The 20172-nt window shown below is 47.2% G+C and overlaps 1 protein-coding gene across 4 annotated transcripts in view; it reads right to left on the bottom strand.

The window, feature by feature from the left end:
- CATSPERD (cation channel sperm associated auxiliary subunit delta) overlaps positions 1-20172 on the bottom strand; it is a 57521-nt gene that overhangs the window by 36302 nt on the left and 1047 nt on the right. For 3 of the 4 annotated variants that reach the window (XM_054463242.2, XM_054463243.2, XM_054463244.2), the window contains exons 2-7: positions 16943-16997; positions 14432-14508; positions 11830-11902; positions 9263-9377; positions 6050-6117; positions 3325-3438 (exon numbers count right to left, since the gene is read on the bottom strand). In XM_054463242.2, coding sequence (XP_054319217.2) covers positions 3325-3438; positions 6050-6117; positions 9263-9377; positions 11830-11902; positions 14432-14508; positions 16943-16997 — 502 coding nt within the window. The remainder of the gene's footprint in view (positions 1-3324; positions 3439-6049; positions 6118-9262; positions 9378-11829; positions 11903-14431; positions 14509-16942; positions 16998-20172) is intronic. The other variant, XM_054463245.2, reaches the window with a different exon arrangement.

The raw sequence follows: 20172 nt of genomic DNA, 5'->3' as shown, positions 1-20172 counted from the left end.
TTAGGCAATTATGGGATCCACTTGCCCCTGGAAGGGACTCTAGATCCTGCTCCATCACTCCAACCAGTTTCTTTTCTTTTTCTTTCTTTTTTTTTTTTTTTTTTTTTTTTGCAACAAGATATCTCTCCATCCCCCAGGCTAGAGTGCAGTGGCGCGATCATACCCCACTGTAGCGTCAGTCTCCCAGGCTCAAGCAATCCTCCAGCCCCCTGAGTAGCTGGGACCACAGGTACCTACCACCATTCCCAGCTAATTTCTTTTTCAATTTTTTGTAGCTATGGGAGGGTGAGACTCACCATTCTCACCCAGGCTGGTCTTGAACTCCTGAGCTCAAGTGATCCTCCTTCCTCGGCCTCCCAAAATGCTGGGATTACAGGTGAGAGCCACTGTAGCCAGCCATCAATATATACAATTGATAGCAATAGGGGTTGACTCTTGTCCTGGCTATAGCAGTGCTGAGCTCAACTATTCTCTGAGGTAACCTCTTCTCTTGAAATGTCCATGATAAAAACAATTCCACCGCCACACGCACAAACATACATGCACGCACACACATACACACACACACGTACACACACACGCATACACATGTACACGTACACACACGTACACCCGTACACACGCGCGCACGCACACGTACACGTACACACAAAGGCTATTTTAGTAATAATTGGGGATTTTTGTGATGCTAGGTTTCCTTTTTTGTGTTTTTTGTTTGTTCTTTTTTTTTTTTTCTTGAGACAGAGTTTCACTCTGTCACCCAGGCTGGACTGCAGTGGCACGATCTGGGCTTACTGCAACCTCCTCCACCTCCCAAGTTCAAGTGATTCACCTGCCTTAGCCTCCCAAGTAGCTGGGATTACAGGCACGCCAGCCGCCACGCCCAGCTAATTTTTGCATTTTTCAGTAGAGACGGGGTTTCACCAAGTTGGCCAGGCTGGTCTTGAACTCCTGACCTCAAGTGATCCACACGCCCCCACCCCCCCCCCCAGCCTCCCAAAGTGCTAGGATTACAGGCTGAGCCACCGTGCCTGGACAGCGGTCATTTGATTTGAAGGCCACCTGATTTCAATGTGACCTCATCCTAGCTTAACTGATTACATCTGCAAAGACCCTACTTCCAAGTCAGTTTCCTGCTATCGTTTGAATGATGGTTTCCCCTCCAAAATTCATGCTGAAATCCCCAATGTGTTATCAATGTATGGTCTTTGGGATGAGCATCCTTATAAAAGAGCTCTGGGTTGAAGGGAGCACAGTTTGTTGGTTCTTCTGCCTTCTGCGGTATGAGGACGCAGCTTTTGCCCCTCCAGAGGACCCCTCAACATAGGCACCATCTTGGGAGCAGAGTGCAGCCTTCACCAGAAAGCAACCTTGCTGGCATCTTGATCTTGGACTTCCCAACCTCCAGAACCATGACAAGTAAACTTCTGTTCCTTATAAATTACTCGGTCTCAGATATTTTGTTACAGCAGCAAAAATGCCAAAGACAGTTAGAGTCTGAAGTTCCAGGTTGACATAAATTTTGGGGGGACATTGGTTCAACCCACTACAGTTTTCTTATCTGTAAAGTGAGCATGGTGATGAACTTCATGGTACCAATCTTCAGGTGGGCATGTGGATGTGTCATAAATTAATGTTTTGCCTTTACTAGGGCATTAGCTTTTTTTTTCTTTTCTTTTTTTTAAGACAGGGTCTCACTCTGTCGTCCAGACTGCAGTGCAATGGCGTTGTCTCAGCTCACTGCAACCTCCACATCCCAGGCTCAAACAATCCTCCTGCCTCAGCCTCCCAAGTAGCTGAGACTACAGGCATGCACCACCATGCCCGGCTAATTTTACATTTTTGGTAGAGACAGGGTTTCACCATGTTGCCCAGGCTGGTATTTAACTACTGGACTCAAGCAATCCACCTGCTTCAGCCTCCCAAAGTGCTGGGATTACAAGTGTGAGCCACCATGCCCCTACACAGCTGGGCGCTAGCCTTTTTTTTTTTTTTTTTCTTTGAGACGGAGTTTCTCTGTTGCCCAGGCTGGAGTGCAGTGGCGCAATCTTGGCTCAAGCAACCTCTGCCTCCCGGGTTCAAGCGATTCTCCTGCCTCAGCCTCCCGTGTAGCTGGGATTACAGGCGTCTGCCAACACACCCAGCCAGTTTTTGTATTTTATTTTATTTATTTATTTTTTCTGAGATGGAGTTTCGCTCTTGTTGCCCAGGCTGGAATGCATTGGTGCGATCTCGGCTCACCGCAAACTCGACCTCCTGGGTTCAAGTGATTCTCCTGCCTCAGCCTCCCGAGTAGCTGGGATTACAGGCATGAGCCACCACGCCCAGCTAATTTTGTATTTTTAGTAGAGATGAGGTTTCTCCATGTTGGTCAGGCTGGTCTCAAACTCCCGACCTCAGGTGATCCGCTCACTTCGGCCTCCCAAAGTGCTGGGATTACAGGCGTGAGCCACCACACCCGGCTTATTTTATTTTATTTTTTTTTTTTTGAGACACTGTTTTGCTCTTGTTGCCCAGGCTGGAGTGCAATGGTGTGATCTTGGCTCACCGCAACCTCTGCCTCCCGGGTTCAAGCGATTCTCCTGCCTCAGCCTCCCGAGTAGCTGAGATTACAGGCATGAGCCACCACGCCCAGCCCATTTTGTACTTTTAGTAGAGATGGGGTTTCTCCATGTCGGCCAGGCTGGTCTTGAACTCCCAACCTCAGGTGATCCACCCACCTTGGCCTCCCAAATTGCTCGGATTACATGCATGAGGCACCACACCTGGCCTGTCACTAGCTTTTTATAAGCACTACATAAATGGCATAAATGGTGCCATGATTTTGCCTAACTTAAAACTTCTTGTCTCTAACTCCCTAGACTCCTGAGCTGGCTCCATTGACCTGGAATTTTCCCTAACCTCCCAGCTAGTTGGACTTTTTTTTTTTTTAGATGAGGTCTCGCTCTGTCACTCAAGCTGGAGAGCAGAGGTGTGATCACAGTCACTGCAGCCTCAATCTCCCAGACTCCAGTTGCCCTGCCACCTCAGCCTTCCAAGTAGCTAAGACTAAAACACATGCCCCCACACCTGACTAATTTTTTTTTTTATTTTTTGTAGAGTTGGGGTCTTGCTATGTTGCCCAGGCCGGTCTTAAACTCCTGGGCTCAAGCTATCCTCCTGCCTCAGCCTCCCAAAGTGCTGGGATTACAGGCATGAGCCACCACCCCTGTCTCAGTTGGACTCTTAGAGAGGAAAAAACCCTCGTGCACCCATTGACAGCAATCACTACAATCACAAGGTACATATATATTTATTTTCACATTCTTACCAAATTTAACATACCTGTCTGTCATAGTGATACTTCCAAAAACTGAATCCCCCAGTATTCGAATAATATATATAAGTCTGGGATATCTGATCTCCCCGGAAATATGCAAAAACCAAATTACTGACATCCTATAAAAAAAAAAAAAAGAAAGAATGAAAGAAAGAAAGATGCCAACAAGTACATTCCTGAACATTTATCCCAGAGAAATGAAAACTCGTGTCTGCACAAAAACCTGGATGTCTGGACGTGACTGTTGGTTGGGGCTGTTTCTGATAGCCAAAAAGTGGATACACGCCAGGCACGGTGGCTCATGCCTGTAATCCCAGCACTCTGGGAGGCCGAGGCAGGCAGATCACTTGAGGCCAGGAGTTCAAGACCAGCTTGGCCAACATAATGAAACCCCATCTCTCCTAAAAAATACCAAAGTTAGGCTGGGCGTGGTGGCTCACAACTGTAATCCCAGCACTTTGGGAGGCTGAGGCGGGCAAATCATTTGACGCCAGGAGTTCAAGACCAGCCTGACCAACATAATGAAAACCTGTCTCTTCTAAAAAAAAAAACAAAAACAAAAAAACAAAGTTAGGCCAGGCGGGTTGGCTCATGCCTGTAATCCCAGCACTTTGGGAGGCCGAGATAGACCGAGCACCTGAGGTCGGGGGTTTGAGACCAGCCAGACCAATATGATGAAACCCTGTCTCTACTAAAAATACAAAATTAGCCCGGCGTGGTGGTACATGCCTGTAACCCCAGCTACTCGGGAGGCTGAGACAGGAGAATTGCTTGAACCAAGGAGGTGGAGGTTGCAGTAAGCCAAAATCGTGCCATTGTACTCCAGACTGGGCAACAAGAGGGAAAATCCATCTCAAAAAAAAAAAAAAAATTACCCAGGCCTAGTGATGTGCGCCTGTAACCCCAGCTACTTGGGAGACTGAGGTGGGAGGATATCTTGAGCCCAGGAGTTAGAGACTGCAGTGAGCTATAATTGCAACACTGCACTCCAGCCTGGGGGACAGAGCAAGACCTTGTCTTAAAAAAAAAAAAAAAAAAAAAAAGTAGGGCAAGGCATGGTGGCTCACGCCTGTAATCCCAGCACTTTGGGAGGCTGAGGCAGGTGGATCACTTGAGGCCAGGAGTTCGAGACCAGTCTGGCCAACATGGTGAAACCCCATCTGTACTAAAAATTAGCTGGGCGTGGTGGTGTGTACCTGTAGTCCCAACTACTCAGGAGGCTGAGCCAGGGGCATCACTGAAGCCTGGGAGGCGGAGGTTGCAATGAGCCGAGATTGCGCCACTGCAGTCTACCCTGGGTGACAGTCATAGACTGTTTATGTTATTAGTAAGGCTTCCAGGCAACAGTAGGCTATTAGTAATTAAATTTGTTTTTTGGTTTGTTTTTGTTTTGAGACAAGTTCTGGCTCTATTGCCCCAGCCGAGTGCAGTGGCATGATCTCAGCTCACTATAACCTGCGCCTCCTGGGCTCAAGCCATCCTCTCATCCCAGCAACCCGAGTAGCTGGGACTATAGGTGCGCACCACCATACCTAGCTATTTTTTTCTTTTCTTTTTCTTTTTTTTTTTTTTTTTTGTATTTTGAGTAGAGACAAGGTCTCACCATGTTGCCCATACCAGCCTCGAATTTGTGAGCTGGGATTACAGGTGCCTGCCAGCATGCCTGGCTAATTTTTTGTATTTTTAGTAGAGACAGGGTTTCACTATGTTGGCCAGGCTGGTCTCGAACTCCTGACCTTGTGATCTGCCCGCCTCAGCATCCCAAACTGCTGGGATTACAGGCATGAACCACCGCGCCTGGCCAGTAATTAAGTTTTGGGGAAGTCGAAAGTTACCTGTGGATTTTCAGCTGTGTGGGGTGGAGGGTGGTACCTCTAACCTATACATTGTTCAAAGGTCAACTATAGATGGATGTATTTATAGTGTCAGCCAGTGGATCTGAAAACGTTCCCAAAACCTTTTCCATCTCCCAACTGTGCTCTGAGCCCATGGGAAATAACACTGACCAAGTTCTTGAGACCCAGTCTCAAGCCTTACACTGCCCTTATTTCTTTTTCTTTTTCTTTTTTCTTTTTCCTTTTTTTTGAGACGGAGTTTCACTCTCGTTGCCCAGGCTAGAGTGTAGTGGTGTGATCTCGGCTCACTGCAGCCTCCGCCTCCCAGGCTCAAGAGATTCTCCTGCCTCAGCCTCCTGAGTAGCTGGGATTACAGGCACACACCACCACGCCTGGCTAATTTTTTGTATTTTTAGTAGAGACAGGGTTTTGCCATGTTGGCCAGGCTGGTCTCGAGCTCCTGGCCTCAGGTGATCCACCCACCTCGGCCTCCCAAAGTGCTAGATTACTACAGGCATGAGCCACCGTGCCCAATCTTTTTTTTTTTTTTTTTAAACGGAGTCTCGCTTGTTGCCCAGGCTGGAGTGCAGTGGTGTAATCATGGCTCATTGCAGCCTCCATCTCCTGGGCTCAAGCAATCCTCCTGTTGTGGCTGGGACTACAGGCACATGTCACCACACCAGACTAATTATTTTATTGTTTTGTAGAGATGGGGTTTCACTATGTTGCCCAGGCTGGTCTCAAACTCCTGGGCTTCAGCAATCCTCTTGTCTCCGCCTCCCAAAGTGCTGGGATTACAGGTGTGAGCCACCACACCCAGCCTTTATGTCTACTCATGATTATTTGTGCTCAGAGGAGAGCAAAAAAAAATGAACAATAATACACTTATACTTACCACACAAAACAAACTTCCAGTATAACAACAATTATCACCAGAGACATGTGTAACAGGGTGTTTTATACCTGAAAGGAAAATATAATTTTGAAATGTTTATGAGTTCCCTGAAGTTTGGAGAAAAGTTTTTTGTTTTTTGTTTTGTTTTGTTTTGTTTTTGAGACGGAGTCTTGCTGTCACCCAGACTGGAGTGCAGTGGCGCGATCCCAGCTCACTGCAAGCTCCGCCTCCCAGGTTCACGCCATTCTCCTGCCTCAGCCTCCCAAGTAGCTGGGACTACAGGCGCCCGCCACCACGCCCGGCTAATTTTTTGTATTTTTAGTAGAGACGGGGTTTCACTGTGTTAGCCAGGATGGTTTCGATCTCCTGACCTCGTGATCCACCCACCTCGGCCTCACAAAGTGCTGGGATTACAGGCGTGAGCCACTGCACCTGGCCTAGAAAAGTTTATTTATTTACTTATTTATTTATTTGAGAGAGAGTCCCCCTGTCGTCCAGGCTGGAGTGCAATGGTGGCTCACTGCCACCTTCACCTCCCAGGTTCAAATGATTCTCCTGCCTCAGCCTCTCAAGCTGGAATTACAGGTGCCCACCACCACGCCTGGCTAATTTTTGCATTTTTAGTAGAAACAGCGTTTCACCATGGTGGCCAGGCTGGTCTCAAACTCCTGACCTCAAGAGATCCACCCGCCTCAGCCTCCCAAAGTGCTGGGATTACAGGTGTGAGCCACCGCGCCCGGCCTGGAGAAAAGTTCAGAACAGGGTTTCTCAACCTCAACACTACTGAAATTTGGGAGCAGATGGTTCTCGCTTGCGAGGAGCTTCCTATGCATTGTAGGATGCTTTTTAGCATCTGTATCTCTACCCACCACTCAATGCCAGTAGCACCTTCCTCTAGTCTTGACACCAAAAATGTCTCCAGACATTGCCAAGTGTCCTCTGGGGGACAGAACTGCCCCCAGTTGGCCCGACTCGGTGGTTCACACCTGTAATCCTAGCAGTTTGGGAGGTGGAGGCAGGCGGATCTCCTGAGGTTGGGAGTTCAAGACCAGCCTGGCCAACATGGAGAAACCTCGTCTCTATTAAAAATTCAAAATTAGGCCGGGCACGGTGGCTCATGCCTGTAATCCCAGCATTTTGGGAGGCCGAGGTGGGCGGATCACGAAGTCAGGAGACTGAGACCATCCTGGCTAACATGGTGAAACCCTGTCTCTACTAAAAATACAAAAAATTAGCCGGGCATGGTGGCAGGCGCCTGTAGTCCCAGCTACTCAGGAGGCTGAGGCAAGAGAATGGCATGAACCCGGGAGGCGGAGCTTACAGTGAGCCGAGATCGCGCCACTGCACTCCATCCAGCCTGGGCGACAGAGCAAGACTCTGTCTCAAAAAAAAAAAAAAATTAGCCAGGCACAGTGGCTCACGCCTATAATCCCGGCACTTTGGGAGGCTGAGGTGAGGGGATCACGAGGTCAATAGATCGAGATCATCCTGGCCAACATGGTGGAACCCCATCTCTACTAAAAACATACAAAAATTAGCTGGGCGTGGTGGCACGCATCTGTAGTCCCAGCTACTCGGGAGGCTGAGACAGGAGGATCACTTGAACCTGGGAGCTGGAGGTTGCAGTGAGCCCAGATTGTGCCACTGCACTCCAGCCTAGTGACAGAGCGAGACTCCGTCAAAAAAAAAAAAAAAAAATTAGCTGATCGTGGTGGCACATGCCTGTAATCCCAGCTACTTGGGAGAGTAAGGCAGGAGAATCGCTTGAACCCGAGAGGCAGAGGGTGCAATGAGCCGAGATCGTGCGATCGCACTCCAGCCTGGGCAACAACAGTGAAACTCCATCTCAAAACAAACAAACAAACAAAAAATTAGCCAGGCGTGGTGGCGGGTGCCTGTGACCCCAGCTACTCAGGAAGCTGAGGCAGGAGAATTGCTTGAACCCAGGAGGCGGAGGTTGCAGTAAGCCAAGACTGGGCCACTGTACTCTAGCCTGGATGACCGAGTGAGACTCTGTCTCCAAAAAAAGAAAAGTAAGTTTTTTTGTAAAGATGGCATTCTGCTCTGTTGCCTAGGGTGGACTTGAACTCCTGGGCTCAAGTGATCCTCTTCTTTTCTAAAGCTAACATTTGCTTCATCTTCACTTTTCACATCTTCTTTCCTCCTGCATCAGAGTCCTCATCTTTCTCCCTCTTCATAAACCTCACCTTCTCTACCGTCCCCTAGCCCTCATGAGAAGTGTGTGGGAGGGACAATGCTCATAATCCAGCTTGGTTACCAGACATCTACTGGTCATCCTCAGTTTTCCCTGGTCCTCCCCTGACACCAATCCATCACCAAGACCCCCTGATGTCCCTCGAGTTTTTTTTTTTTTAGACAGAGTCTCACTCTGTCATCCAGGCTGGGGCGCAGTGGCCCAATCTCAGCTCACTGCAACCTCCACTTCCTGGGCTCAAGGGATCCTCCTGCCTCAGGCTCCAGAGTAAGCTGAGATTACAGGCACACACCACCACACCCAGCTTTTTTTTTTTTTTTTTTTTTTTTTTGAGACAGAGTTTTGCTCTTGTTGTCCAGGCTGGAGTGCAGTGGCACAATCTCGGCTCACCGCAACCTCCACCTCCCAGGTTCAAGCGATTCTCGTGCCTCAGCCTCCTGAGTAGCTGAGATTACAGGCATGCACCACCACGCCCAGCTAATTTTGTATTTTTAGTAGAGACGGGGTTTCCCCATGTTGGTCAGGCTGGTCTCGAACTCCTGACCTCAGATGATCCGCCCGCCTCAGCCTCCCAAAGTGCTGGGATTACAGGCGTGAGCCACCGCGCTCAGCCTAATTTTTGTATTTTTAGTAGAGACCGGGTTTCGCCATGTTGGTCAGGCTGGTCTCAAACTCCTGACCTCAGATGATCCACCTACCGCAGACTCCCAAATTGCTGGGATCACAGGCATGAGCCACCACACCCGGCCAATGCCTCTTGTTTGTTTCAATCAGTCCAAGTAGCTTTTGTGGCTTGTGACTACAATGCATGATGGGAACACTAGGTTCCCAGTCTATGGATGGGGCCTCAGGCCAATTTTCATTTTGATTGGAAAGGACAAAGTAACGTCCTGGGGCTGACATCCAAGTAGGAGCATCACTTATACTTCCAACACTAATACCCTCTTCTCTCATGTGACAACACTCAAACAAAATTTAAAAATACAAAATGTACATACCTAAAGACATGCTCCAAGAATTATTTTCATAATCATAAATATAGACTTTTTGATCCACTACTAACAGCAATAATGAACCAGCAAAATGTGCTGATGTCACTTCTGGTACGCCGACCTAAAAGTTATCATATGGATGATATCAATGAGAGCATCTTTTCAAACACTGATTCAGAAACACAGACTTCTAGACATGCATTGAAGAAAAAAAAAAAAAAAATTTATGGATGGGCGCGGTGGCCCTCGCATGTAATCCCAGCACTTGGGGAGGCCATAGCGGGTAGATCACCTGAGGTCAGGAGTTCGAGACCAGCCTGGCCAACATAGTGAAACCCCGTCTCTACTAAAAATACAAAAATTAGCCAGGTGTGGCAGCAGGCACTTGTAATCCCAGCTACTTGAGAGGCTGAGGCAGGAGAATCACTTGATCCTAGGAGGCGGAGGTTGCAGTGAGCTGAGACTGGGTCACCCCAGCCTGGTGACAAGAGCAAAACTCTGGGAAAGAAAGAAAGAAAAGAAATAGAGAAAGAGAGAGAGAAAGAAAGGAGGAAGGAAGGAAGGGAGGGAGGGAGGGAGGGAGGGAGACCGGGCACGGTGGCTTACGCCTGTAATCCCAGCACTTTGGGAGGCCAAGGCAGGTGAATCACCTGAGGTCAGGATTTCAAGACCAGCCTGGCCAAGATAGTGAAACCCTGCCGCTATTAAAAATACAAAAATTAGCTGAGTATGGTGGCAGGTGCCTATAGTCCCAGCTACTCGGGAGGCTGAGGCAGGAGAATTGCTTGAACCCAGGAGGTAGAGGTTGCAGTGAGCCGAGATTGCACCATTGACTACAGCTTGGGCAACAAGGGTGAAACTCTGTCTTGAAAAAAAAAAAGAAAAAGAAAGAAAAGAAAAAAAAACTTTATGGCCAAGCGTGGTGGCTCACGCCTGTAATGCCAACACTTCAGGAAGCCAAGGCAGGCAGATCACTCAAGGTTAAGAGTTCAATACCAGCTGGCCAACATAACAAAACCCCATCTCTACTAAAAATACAAAAAAATTAGCCAGGCGTGGTGGTGCCTGCCTGTAATCCCAGTTACTCATGAGGCTGAGGCACGAGAATCGCTTGAACCCAGGAGGCGGAGTTGCAATGAGCCAAGATTGTGCCACTGCACTCCAGCTTGGGTGACAGAGGGAGACTCCATCTGAAAAAACAAAAACCACAAAATCAAACAAACAAACAAAACAAAACAAAACCTTCTTGGATGACAAAGCCTAAAGTATAAATGATGAATGACTAGCATTAACTGTTAAGTGTCGCTTTTAGGAGAAATATTGGTATGTCGATAATTGACAAAACTTTATTTATTTATTTTGAGATAGACTCTCAAGCTGTCACTTAAGCTGGAGTGAAATGGCACAATCATAGTTCACTGCAACCTCCAGCTCCCGGCTCAAGCAATCTTCCCACCTCAGGCTCCTGAGTTACTGGAACAACAGGCATACACCACCACACCACCACACCCAGCTAATTTTTTTAAATTTCATATAGAGTTGGAGTTTCGTCCTGTTGCCCTGGCGAGTCTTGAACTCCTGGGCTCAAGCAATCTGCCCACCTCAGCCTCTCAAAGTGCTGGGGTTACAGGCATGAACCACCACGTCCAGACCAAAACTTTATTTAGCATAGGTGTCGATGGTATAATTTCTCAAATATTCACTAAGGGTGTGGTTTTCCTGCTTTGGTTTAGGACAATTTCGGGGGCTCTTTTTTTTTTTTTTTTCTGGTAGAGACAGGGCTCTCCCTATGTTGCCCAGGCTGGTCTTGAACTCCTGGACTCAAGTGGTCCTCCTGTCTTGGCCAATCAACGTGTGGGGATTACAGGCATGAGCCACTGTACCTAAGGGAGGTCTTGAAATTACTGCCTGTAAAGTAAGATACCATCTGACCTATCTATTTTTTATTTATTTATTTATTTATTTTATTATTATTATTTTTTAAGATAGAGTCTCCCTCTGTCACCCAGGCTGGAGTGCAGTGTCTCAATCTCGGGCCACTACAACCTCCACCTCCTGGGTTTGAGCGATTCTCCTGCCTTAGCCTCCCAAGTAGCTGGGGCTACAGGCCTGTGCCACCACGCCCAGCTAATTTTTGTATTTTTAGTAGAGACGGGGTTTCACCATGTTGGCCAGGATCACTCTTGACCTCGTGATCTGCCTGCCTCAGCCTCCCAAAGTGCTGGGATTACAGGCATGAGCCACTGTACCTGACCAAGGGAGGTCTTAAAATTACTGCATGTAAAGTAAAATACCATCCCACCTATCTATTTATAATATAACCAATGTAAGGAAGAGCACCTACATCCACTCTTTTTTCTTTTTCAGGAATAAAAAGCCTATTTTGGTAGTAGGGGCAGAATAAAACCAGCCCTTCTTTAGGCTTAGAAATTGCCCTTAATGTCTTTAAGAGGTACATTGTAAAATAAACCTCTAAACTAACAAAAACAGACCAGTCTGGTATTTCTGAACTGTATTTTCCCCCAAATATTACTTATACTAGTATCCTTCAGATCACTCAGTACAATAAGTACCTGCATTGATGTAGGGATGGTAAATGGAAGGAGACTAGTCTCAAAGTTATCTCTTGTGAAAAAAACTTGTTTCCTGAAATAAACAATAAATAAATTAGGATAACGTCACACAAGGAAAGAAAAAAGACAATAGAGGTACTCTAAAATGTCTCCATTCAAACAAAATTTGTATTGTAACCAGGAGTCATTTAGATATAATTTACTTATTTTGCATAAATAAACTTCTATAGTCCAGGTGTTTGACTTCTAGAAATAATAGTTTAAATGTGTGAATACATCAAATATAAAACTATATAAAATGTACATTGAGTGGCAGGATGGACTTCAGTTTTATAATTTATATGGCTCTAGTTCCACTAAAGTAAATAGTTTTAGACCAGGAATGTGTATATAAGAAATAAACAATTTGTTCCTTCATATGGGAAACTTTTAAATAGGAAAAGGCCATCCATGAACATGGTATATCATTTCATTACCCAGATCTTCTTCCCCAACTCCCCAATAAATTTTATGGTTTTTCAACAGAAAAGAATTACTGAGTTGGCCAGGTGCGGTGGTTCATGCCTGTAATCCCAGCACTTTGGAAGCCAAGGCAGGCAGATCACCTGAGGTCAGGAGTTCGAGACCAGCCTGGCCAACATGTTGAAACCCCATCTCTACTAAAAACACACATAAAAATTAGCCTGGCATGGTGGTGCACACCTGTAATCCCAGCTACTTGGGAGGCTGAGGCAGGAGAATCGCTTGAACCTGGGAGGCAGAGGTTGCAGTGAGCCAAGATCATGCCACTGCATGCCAGCCTGGGCGACAAGAGCGAAACACTGTCTCAAAAAAAAAAAAAAAAAAAAAAAAAAAAGAATTACTGAGTTAATTCCTATTCCTTTTAAAGTTTTTGTTGCCATCATGAATGGTATTTCTCATAATAGCCTTTTAAAAAAAGAGAGAGAGAGAGAGATGGATGGCCAGGTGTGGTGGCTCATGCCTGTAATCCCAGCACTTTGCGAGGCCCAGAGGGGTGGATCACCTGAGGTCAGGAGTTCCAGACCAGCCTGGCCAACATGGTAAAAACTCTGTCTTTACTAAAAATACAAAAATTAATCGGGCGTGGTGGTGCACACCTGTAGTCCCAGCTACTTAGGAGGCTGAGGCAGAAGAATTGCTGGAACCCAGGAGGTGGAGGTTGCAGTGAGCCAAGATTGCGCCGCCACTGCACTGCAGCCTGGGCGACGGAACAAGACTCCGCCACAAAAAAAAGAGAGAGAGAGATAGGTCTTGCTATGTTATCCAGGCTGGTTTTCAACTCCTGGGCTCAAGGGATCCTCCTGCTTCAGCCTCCCAGCCATAATTATGTTTTATAATTGGTCATGGCTGATTTATAAAAGAGCTGTTGATGACAGAGATGGTCTCTGTCATCCAGACAGGGTACAATGGTGTGCTCATGGCTCACTGCACCCTCGAACTCCTGTGCTCAAGTAAACCTCCTACCTCAGCCTCCCAAGTAGCTGGGACTACAGGTGCACATTGCCACCCCCAGCTAATTTTCTTTTTCTTTCTTTTCTTGTTTTTTTTTTTTTTTTTTTTTTTTGAGACAGAGTCTCGCTCTGTCACCAGGCTGGAGTGCAGTGGTGCGATCTCAGCTCACTGCAACCTCCAACTCCCGGGTTCAAGTGATTCTCCTGCCTCAGCCTCCTGAGTAGCTGGGACTACAGGCAGGCGCCATCACGCCCAGCTAATTTTTGTATTTTTAGTAGAGACAGGATTTCACCATGTTGGCCAGGCTGGTCTCGATCTCTTGACCTCGTGGTCCCCCCACCTCGGCCTCCCAAAGTGCTGGGATTACAGAGGTGAGCCACTGTGCCTGGCCCACCCCCAGCTAATTTTCTGTTTTTTTGTTTTGTTTTGTTTTGTAGATACTGGGATCTTGCTATATTCCCAGGCTGGTCTTGAATTCCTAGCTTCCAGCGATCCTCCAGTGATCCTCCTGCCTTGGCCTCCCAAAGTGCTGGTACTATAGGCATGAGTCACTGCACCTGGCCTCCGGTCCCCTTTTTGATGCTGCCAGACTGATGTCTTGAATACAAAGAGGAGTCATGCAGCCCCACATCCTCCACTACCCTCAGGGTGAGGGTAAGCATCTTGGCATGGTGGACATACCTGGTTTCCTAACCTGCTACCCTTACGAACTCACGTGCATGCTGGGCATGGTGTTTTTATTCCTTTGAATGCTCTGCTCTAAGCCCATACACATCTGGTTGCTCCCACCATCCCAGTGAACTCCTATTCATCCTTCAAAACCCAGTTTTGTCATCGACTCCCCAGTGGAAACTTCCTAGGCATTTTTTCCTGAGGCATCCCAACAGTGCTTATACCAAGCATCTTTGACAGGTGGTACCACACTATACTGCAGTTGTTTTAGTTACTGGCTGATCTCCTTCATCTCCCTTCCTCCAATTCCAGCCCCTGACTATGGACTCCCTACAGGCCAGCAACTAGCAACACAGGGCAGAACCGTCTTCTTTACTGTTTGTTGAACAAATGAATGAGGGCAAATCTAAAGATTTAATTTAAAAGGAAGGTAACAGTACATAAAATTGCGGCTTACCCTAGATATAGTGCTATATTTTTCTCGCAAGGATGTTTAATCAAGCGCGTTGTTGTAGATTGAAAATACAGGCGGTCCTAGAGAGATAATCACAAAATCTTAATAATATCAATAACCATAAACAGCTGATAGAAATAATTTTTTTTTTTTGAGACAGAGTCTCGCTCTGTCGCCCAGGCTGGAGTGCAGTTGCACGATCTTGGCTCACGGCAAGCTCCACATCCCAGGTTCATGCCATTCTCCTGCCTCAGCCTCCCGAGTAGCTGGGAATACAGGCGCCTGCCACCACGCCCGGCTGATTTTTTCTATTTTTTTAGTAGAGACACGGTTTCACCATGTTAGCCAGGATGGTCTCGATCTCCTGACCTTGTGATCCACCTGCCTTGGCCTCCCAAAGTGCTGGGATTACAGGTGTGAGCCACCGCGTCTGGCCAGAAATAATTTTTAATACTCACCATTATCAACATAAAGAGTGAAATCTGAATTAGGTAGGTAGAATGTACCAATGTCATTTTCCTGTTTTGACCTTGTACTATGATCATGTCAGATATGACTGCTGGGGGAAGCTGGTGGAAGGGCTTGGGAGTTCCCTGTACTGTTTTTGCAACTTGCTGCAAATCTATAATTATGTCCAAATAAACAGTTTTTTTTTAATTCACAGGGTGGGCCAGGTGCAGTGGCTCACATCTGTAATCCCAATACTTTGGGAGGCTGTGGCAGGAGGATTTCTTGAGGCCAGGAGTTCGAGACCAGCCTGAGCAGCACAGCAAGACCACATCTCTACAAAAAAATATAAAAATTAGCTGGGCATGGTAGTGCATGCCTGTAGTCCCAACTACTGGGGAGCCTAAGGCAGGAGGATGGCTTGAGCCCAGGAGTTTTAGGCTGCAGTGAGCTATGATCTCAGCACTGCCCTACATCCTAGGCAACAAAAAGAGACCCTGTCCCTAAAAGAAATGATAATTTAAAAATTAAAAAAATTCAGGCCAAACGCAGTGGTTCACCCCTGTAATCCCAGCACTTTGGGAGGCCGAGGTGGGCAAATCATGAGGTCAGGAGGGAGTTCGAGACCAGCAAGGCCAACATGGTGAAACCCCGTCTCTACTAAAAATACAAAAATTAGATGGGTGCGGTGGCGCGTGCCTGTAATCTCAGCTACTTGGGAGGCTGAGGCAGGATAACGGCTTAAATCCGGGAGGAGAAGGTTGCAGTGAGCCGAGATTGCGCCACTGCACTCCAGCCTGGGCGACAGAGCAAGACTCCGTCTCAAAAAAAAAAAAAAAAAAAAAAAAAATTAACAGGGTAATTATTCATATCACATCTCTTACCTATACATGTTACTATTTGTTTACAGTTGATTAGTTATTTGAAAGGCCAGAGAATGATGAATATTAACATGTTAGAAACCAGTCACTTGAAGATTGTTTCAAAATGCTGACACCATTTTGAAATTATGCATTTTTTTTTTTTTTGAGACAGAGTCTTGCTCTGTCACCCCAGACTGGAGTACAGTGGCGTGATCTTGGTTCACTGCAACCTCTGCCTCCTGGGTTCAAGCAATTCTCCTGACTCAGCCTCCCGAGTAGCTGGGATTACAGGCGTGCGCCACCGTGCCTGGCTAATTTCTGTATTTCTAGTAGAGACGGGGTTTCACCATATTGGCCAGGCTGGTCTTGAACTCCTGACCTCAGGGATCTGCCCGCCTCGGCCTCCCAAAGTGCTGGGATTACAGGCATAAGCCACCTCGCCTGGCCAAAATTATGCAATTTTGTCAATAGGAAACGAATTTGAACTGACAGAATATTTTTTCTTCATGTATTTTAAGCATGAAGTAAACTGACATTTCCTGTGACATTATATGAGGTAAACAAAGCAACACGGTTTGCTTCTACTGTTACTATGCATTTTAAAATCTCCTATCAAGGCTGGGCACGGTGGTGAACATCTGTAATCCCAGCACTTTGGGAGGCTGAGGCAGGTAGGTTACTTAAGTCCAGGAGCTCGAGACCAGCCTGGGCAACATGGCAAAACCTCGTCTCTACAAAAATACAAAAATTAGCAGGGCATGGTGGCGCACACCTGTAATCCCAGCTACTTGGGAGGGTGAGGCACGAGAATCGCTTGACCCGGGGAGGCAGAGGTTGCGGTGAGCTGAGATTGCGCCACTGCACTCCAACCTGGGCAACAGAGCAAGACCCTGTCTCAAAAAATAAAATCTCCTATCTGAGAGAGAAGTAAACAGAACACTCGATAAAAACTCAGACCATCTTAGTTCTATTCCCACTTCTTCCTCTTGGCGTTGTTCAGATGACTTGATCTCTCTAAACTTGTTTCTCAGTGAAATGGGAAAGATTAATCCCTATTTCAAAGGGGAAAGAATTGTAAAGACTGAATAAAGTAATGATCTCAAATGCTTGACAACACCGGCACCCAAGAAATACCAGGAAGTGTTACCTCTGATCCTGTACTTAGATAAAAGTGAAGGATGAATTTAAGTGTGGAGCCACATACCCCTTGAACGTCCTGTGTGACATTAAACACTTTTCCTGTCCTCACTGTGCGAGCACTAGAAGTGACAAGAAAGACCATCTGTCAATTTTTATTGAATATTCAGCATGAATCCTCCTACTCAGCCACCTCAGGGTTAACCCTAAAGTATCTGTTCTTTTTTTGTGGGGACGGAGTCTCACTCTATCGCCCAGGCTGGAGTGCAGTGGCACGATCTCGGCTCACTGCAACCTCTGCCTCCCAGATTCAAGTGATTCTCCTGCCTCAGCCTCCCGAGTAGCTGGGACTACAGGCGTGCACCACAACGCCCGGCTAATTTTTTATATTTTTAGTAGAGATAGGGTTTCACCATATTGGCCAGGCTGGTCCTGAACTCCTGACCTCGTGATCTGCCTGCCTTGGCCTCCCGAAGTGTTGGGATTACAGGTGTGCGCAACTGCGCCCGGCCAAGTATCTGTTCTTGATGCTTTTCGAGTTATAGGAGGCCCTAGAAAATTGGATGAGGCTGGGCGTGGTGGCTCATGTCTTTAATCCCAGCACTTTGGGAGGCCGAGACAGGTGGATCACTTGAGGTGAGCAGTTCAAGACCAACCTGGCCAACCTGGTGAAACCCCATCTCTACTGAAAATAGGAAAATTAGAGCCAGGTGCGGTGGCTCACACCTGTAATCCCAGCACTTTGGGAGGTCAAGGTGGGTGGATCAGCTGAGGTCAGGAGTTTGAGATCAGCCTGGCCAACATGGTGAAATCTCATCTTTACTGAAAATACAAAAAGTTAGGCAAGGTGGCTCACACCTGTAATCCCAGCACTTTGGGAGGCCGAGGCAGGTGGATCACCTGAGGTTGGGAGTTCGAGACCAGCCTGAGCAACACAGAGAAACCCTGTCTCTACTAAATATACAAAATTAGTCTGTAATATACAAAATTAGCATGTGATAGCGCATGCTTGTAGTTCCAGCTACTCAGGAGGCTGAGGCAGGAGAATCGCTTGAACCTGGGAGGTGGAGGTTACGGTGAGCCGAGATTGCGCCATTGCACTCCAGCCCGGGCAACAAGAGTGAAACTCCATCTCAAAAAAACAAAAAAACAAAAAAAAACAGTCTGGGTGTGGTGGCTCACGCCTGTAATCCCAGCACTTTGGGAGGCCGAGGCGGGCAGATCACAAAGTCAGGAGATCGAGACCATCCTTGCTAACACGGTGAAACCCCGTCTCTACTAAAAATACAAAAAAATTAGCTGGGCGTGGTGGCGGCACCTGTAGTCCCAGCTACTCAGGAGGCTGAGGCAGGAGAATGGCGTGAACCCCGAAGGTGGAGCTTGCAGTGAGCCGAGATTGTGCCACTGCACTCCAGCCTCAGCAACAGAGCGAGACTTCACCTCAAAAAAAAAAAAAAAAAAAAAAAAAGATTAGCTGGGCAGGGTGGCGGGCGCCTGTTATCCCAGATACTCAGGAGGCTGAGGGCTGAGGCACTAGAATCGCTTGAACCTGGGAGGCGGAGGTTGCAGTGAGTTGAGCTCTTGCCACACTGCACTCCAGCCTGGGCGACAGAGCAAGCCTCTGTCTCAAAAAATAAAAAGAAATTTGTATGAAACTCCTCTCCCAGAAACAGACATAAGTACACACAAAATGTAGAAATGATTTCTGAGAATTTTTTTCTTTTTTTGAGACAGAATCTTGCTCTGTCGCCCAGGCTGGAGGGCAGTGGCGCAATCTCAGCTCACTGCAAGCTCCACCTCCCGGGTTCACGCCATTCTCCTGCCTCAGCCTCCCGAGTAGCTGGGACTACAGGCGCTTGCCACCACACCGGCTAATTGTTTGTATTTTTAGTAGAGATGGGGTTTCACTGTGTCAGCCAGGATGGTCTCGATCTCCTGACCTTGCGATCCGCCCGCCTCGGCCTCCCGAAGTGCTGGGATTATAGGCATGAGCCACCACGCCCGGCCAAGAATTTCTAAAGGCTCCTTCACAGACCCCAGTTGAGGAAGATTATGAAGTCCTGAAACAAGGTATTCGGGGCTCCTTAAGGGAGTGTGTGGTGACTGGAAGGATGGTATAGTTTACAGCAGAGGTGCTCAATCTTGAATATGCATCAAAATCACCGGGGTTGTGGGGGGATGGGGGGTCTTGATAAACCCCGTTTGCTGGGTCCCACTGCCAAGTCCCCGACTCAGTAGGTCCAGGGAACTGCATTTCTAACCAATTATAATAAATTCCCAGATGATCTTGATGCTGCTGGTCCAGGGACCATTCTTTGAGAGCCTGTGTGGGGAAATGAGAGAACTGGATATAACCCACCTTTTCAGACCTCAAGACAAATCCTATTAGTAAATTTCACTGGAAAATGTTTCTCCTACTTACTAGCTATGTGTTGTTAGGCAAGTGTGTCTTTAATTTTCCTAAGTATGCTTTCATATCTATAAAATAAGGGTATTGGCCAGGCGCGGTGGCTCACACCTGTAATCCCAGCACGTTGGGAGGCCAAGGCAGGTGAATCACGAGGTCAGGAGTTCGAGACCAACCTGGGCAACATGGTGGAACCCTGTCTCTACTAAAAACACAAAAAAATTAGCTGCACGTGGTGGCAGACGCCCCTAATCCCAACTACTCTGGAGGCTGAGGCAGGACAATTGCTTGAACTTGAGAGGCGGAGGTTGCAGTGAGCCGAGACCGTGACATTGTACTCCAGCCTGGACGACAAGAAAAAGACTCCATCTCAAAAAAATAAAATAAAATAAAATAAGGGTATGGCTGGGCGTGGGTGGCTCACGCCTGTAATCCCAACACTTTGGGAGGCTGAAGGATCACTGGAGCCTAGGAGTTCAAGACCGGCCTGGGCAGAACAGTGAGACCCCATCTCTTTTTTTTTTTCCTTTGAGACAGAGTCTCCCTTTGTCACCCAGGCTGGAGTGCGATCTCGGCTCACTGCAACCTCCACCTGCTGGATTCAAGCGATTTTTCTGCCTCAGCCTCCCAAGTAGTTGGGATTACAGGCACCTGCCACCAAGCCCGGCTAACTTTTGTATTTTTAGTAGAGACAGGGTTTCATCATGTTGGCCAGGCTGGTCTGGAACTCCTGACCTCAAGTGAGTGATCTGCCCACCTCCACCTCTCAAAGTGCTGGGATTACAGGCGTGAGCCACTGCGCCCAGCCAGTGAGACCCCATCTGTACAAAAAATAATAATAAATAAAATAAAATAAAATAAGGTTAAGTAATCATTACGAATCTTCCTGT

This window comes from Pongo pygmaeus, chromosome 20, assembly GCF_028885625.2.
Source record: "Pongo pygmaeus isolate AG05252 chromosome 20, NHGRI_mPonPyg2-v2.0_pri, whole genome shotgun sequence".
NCBI lineage: Eukaryota > Metazoa > Chordata > Mammalia > Primates > Hominidae > Pongo > Pongo pygmaeus.
The sequence above is the reverse complement of the archived record's forward strand: the minus strand, read 5'-3'. Positions and strand labels throughout refer to the sequence as shown.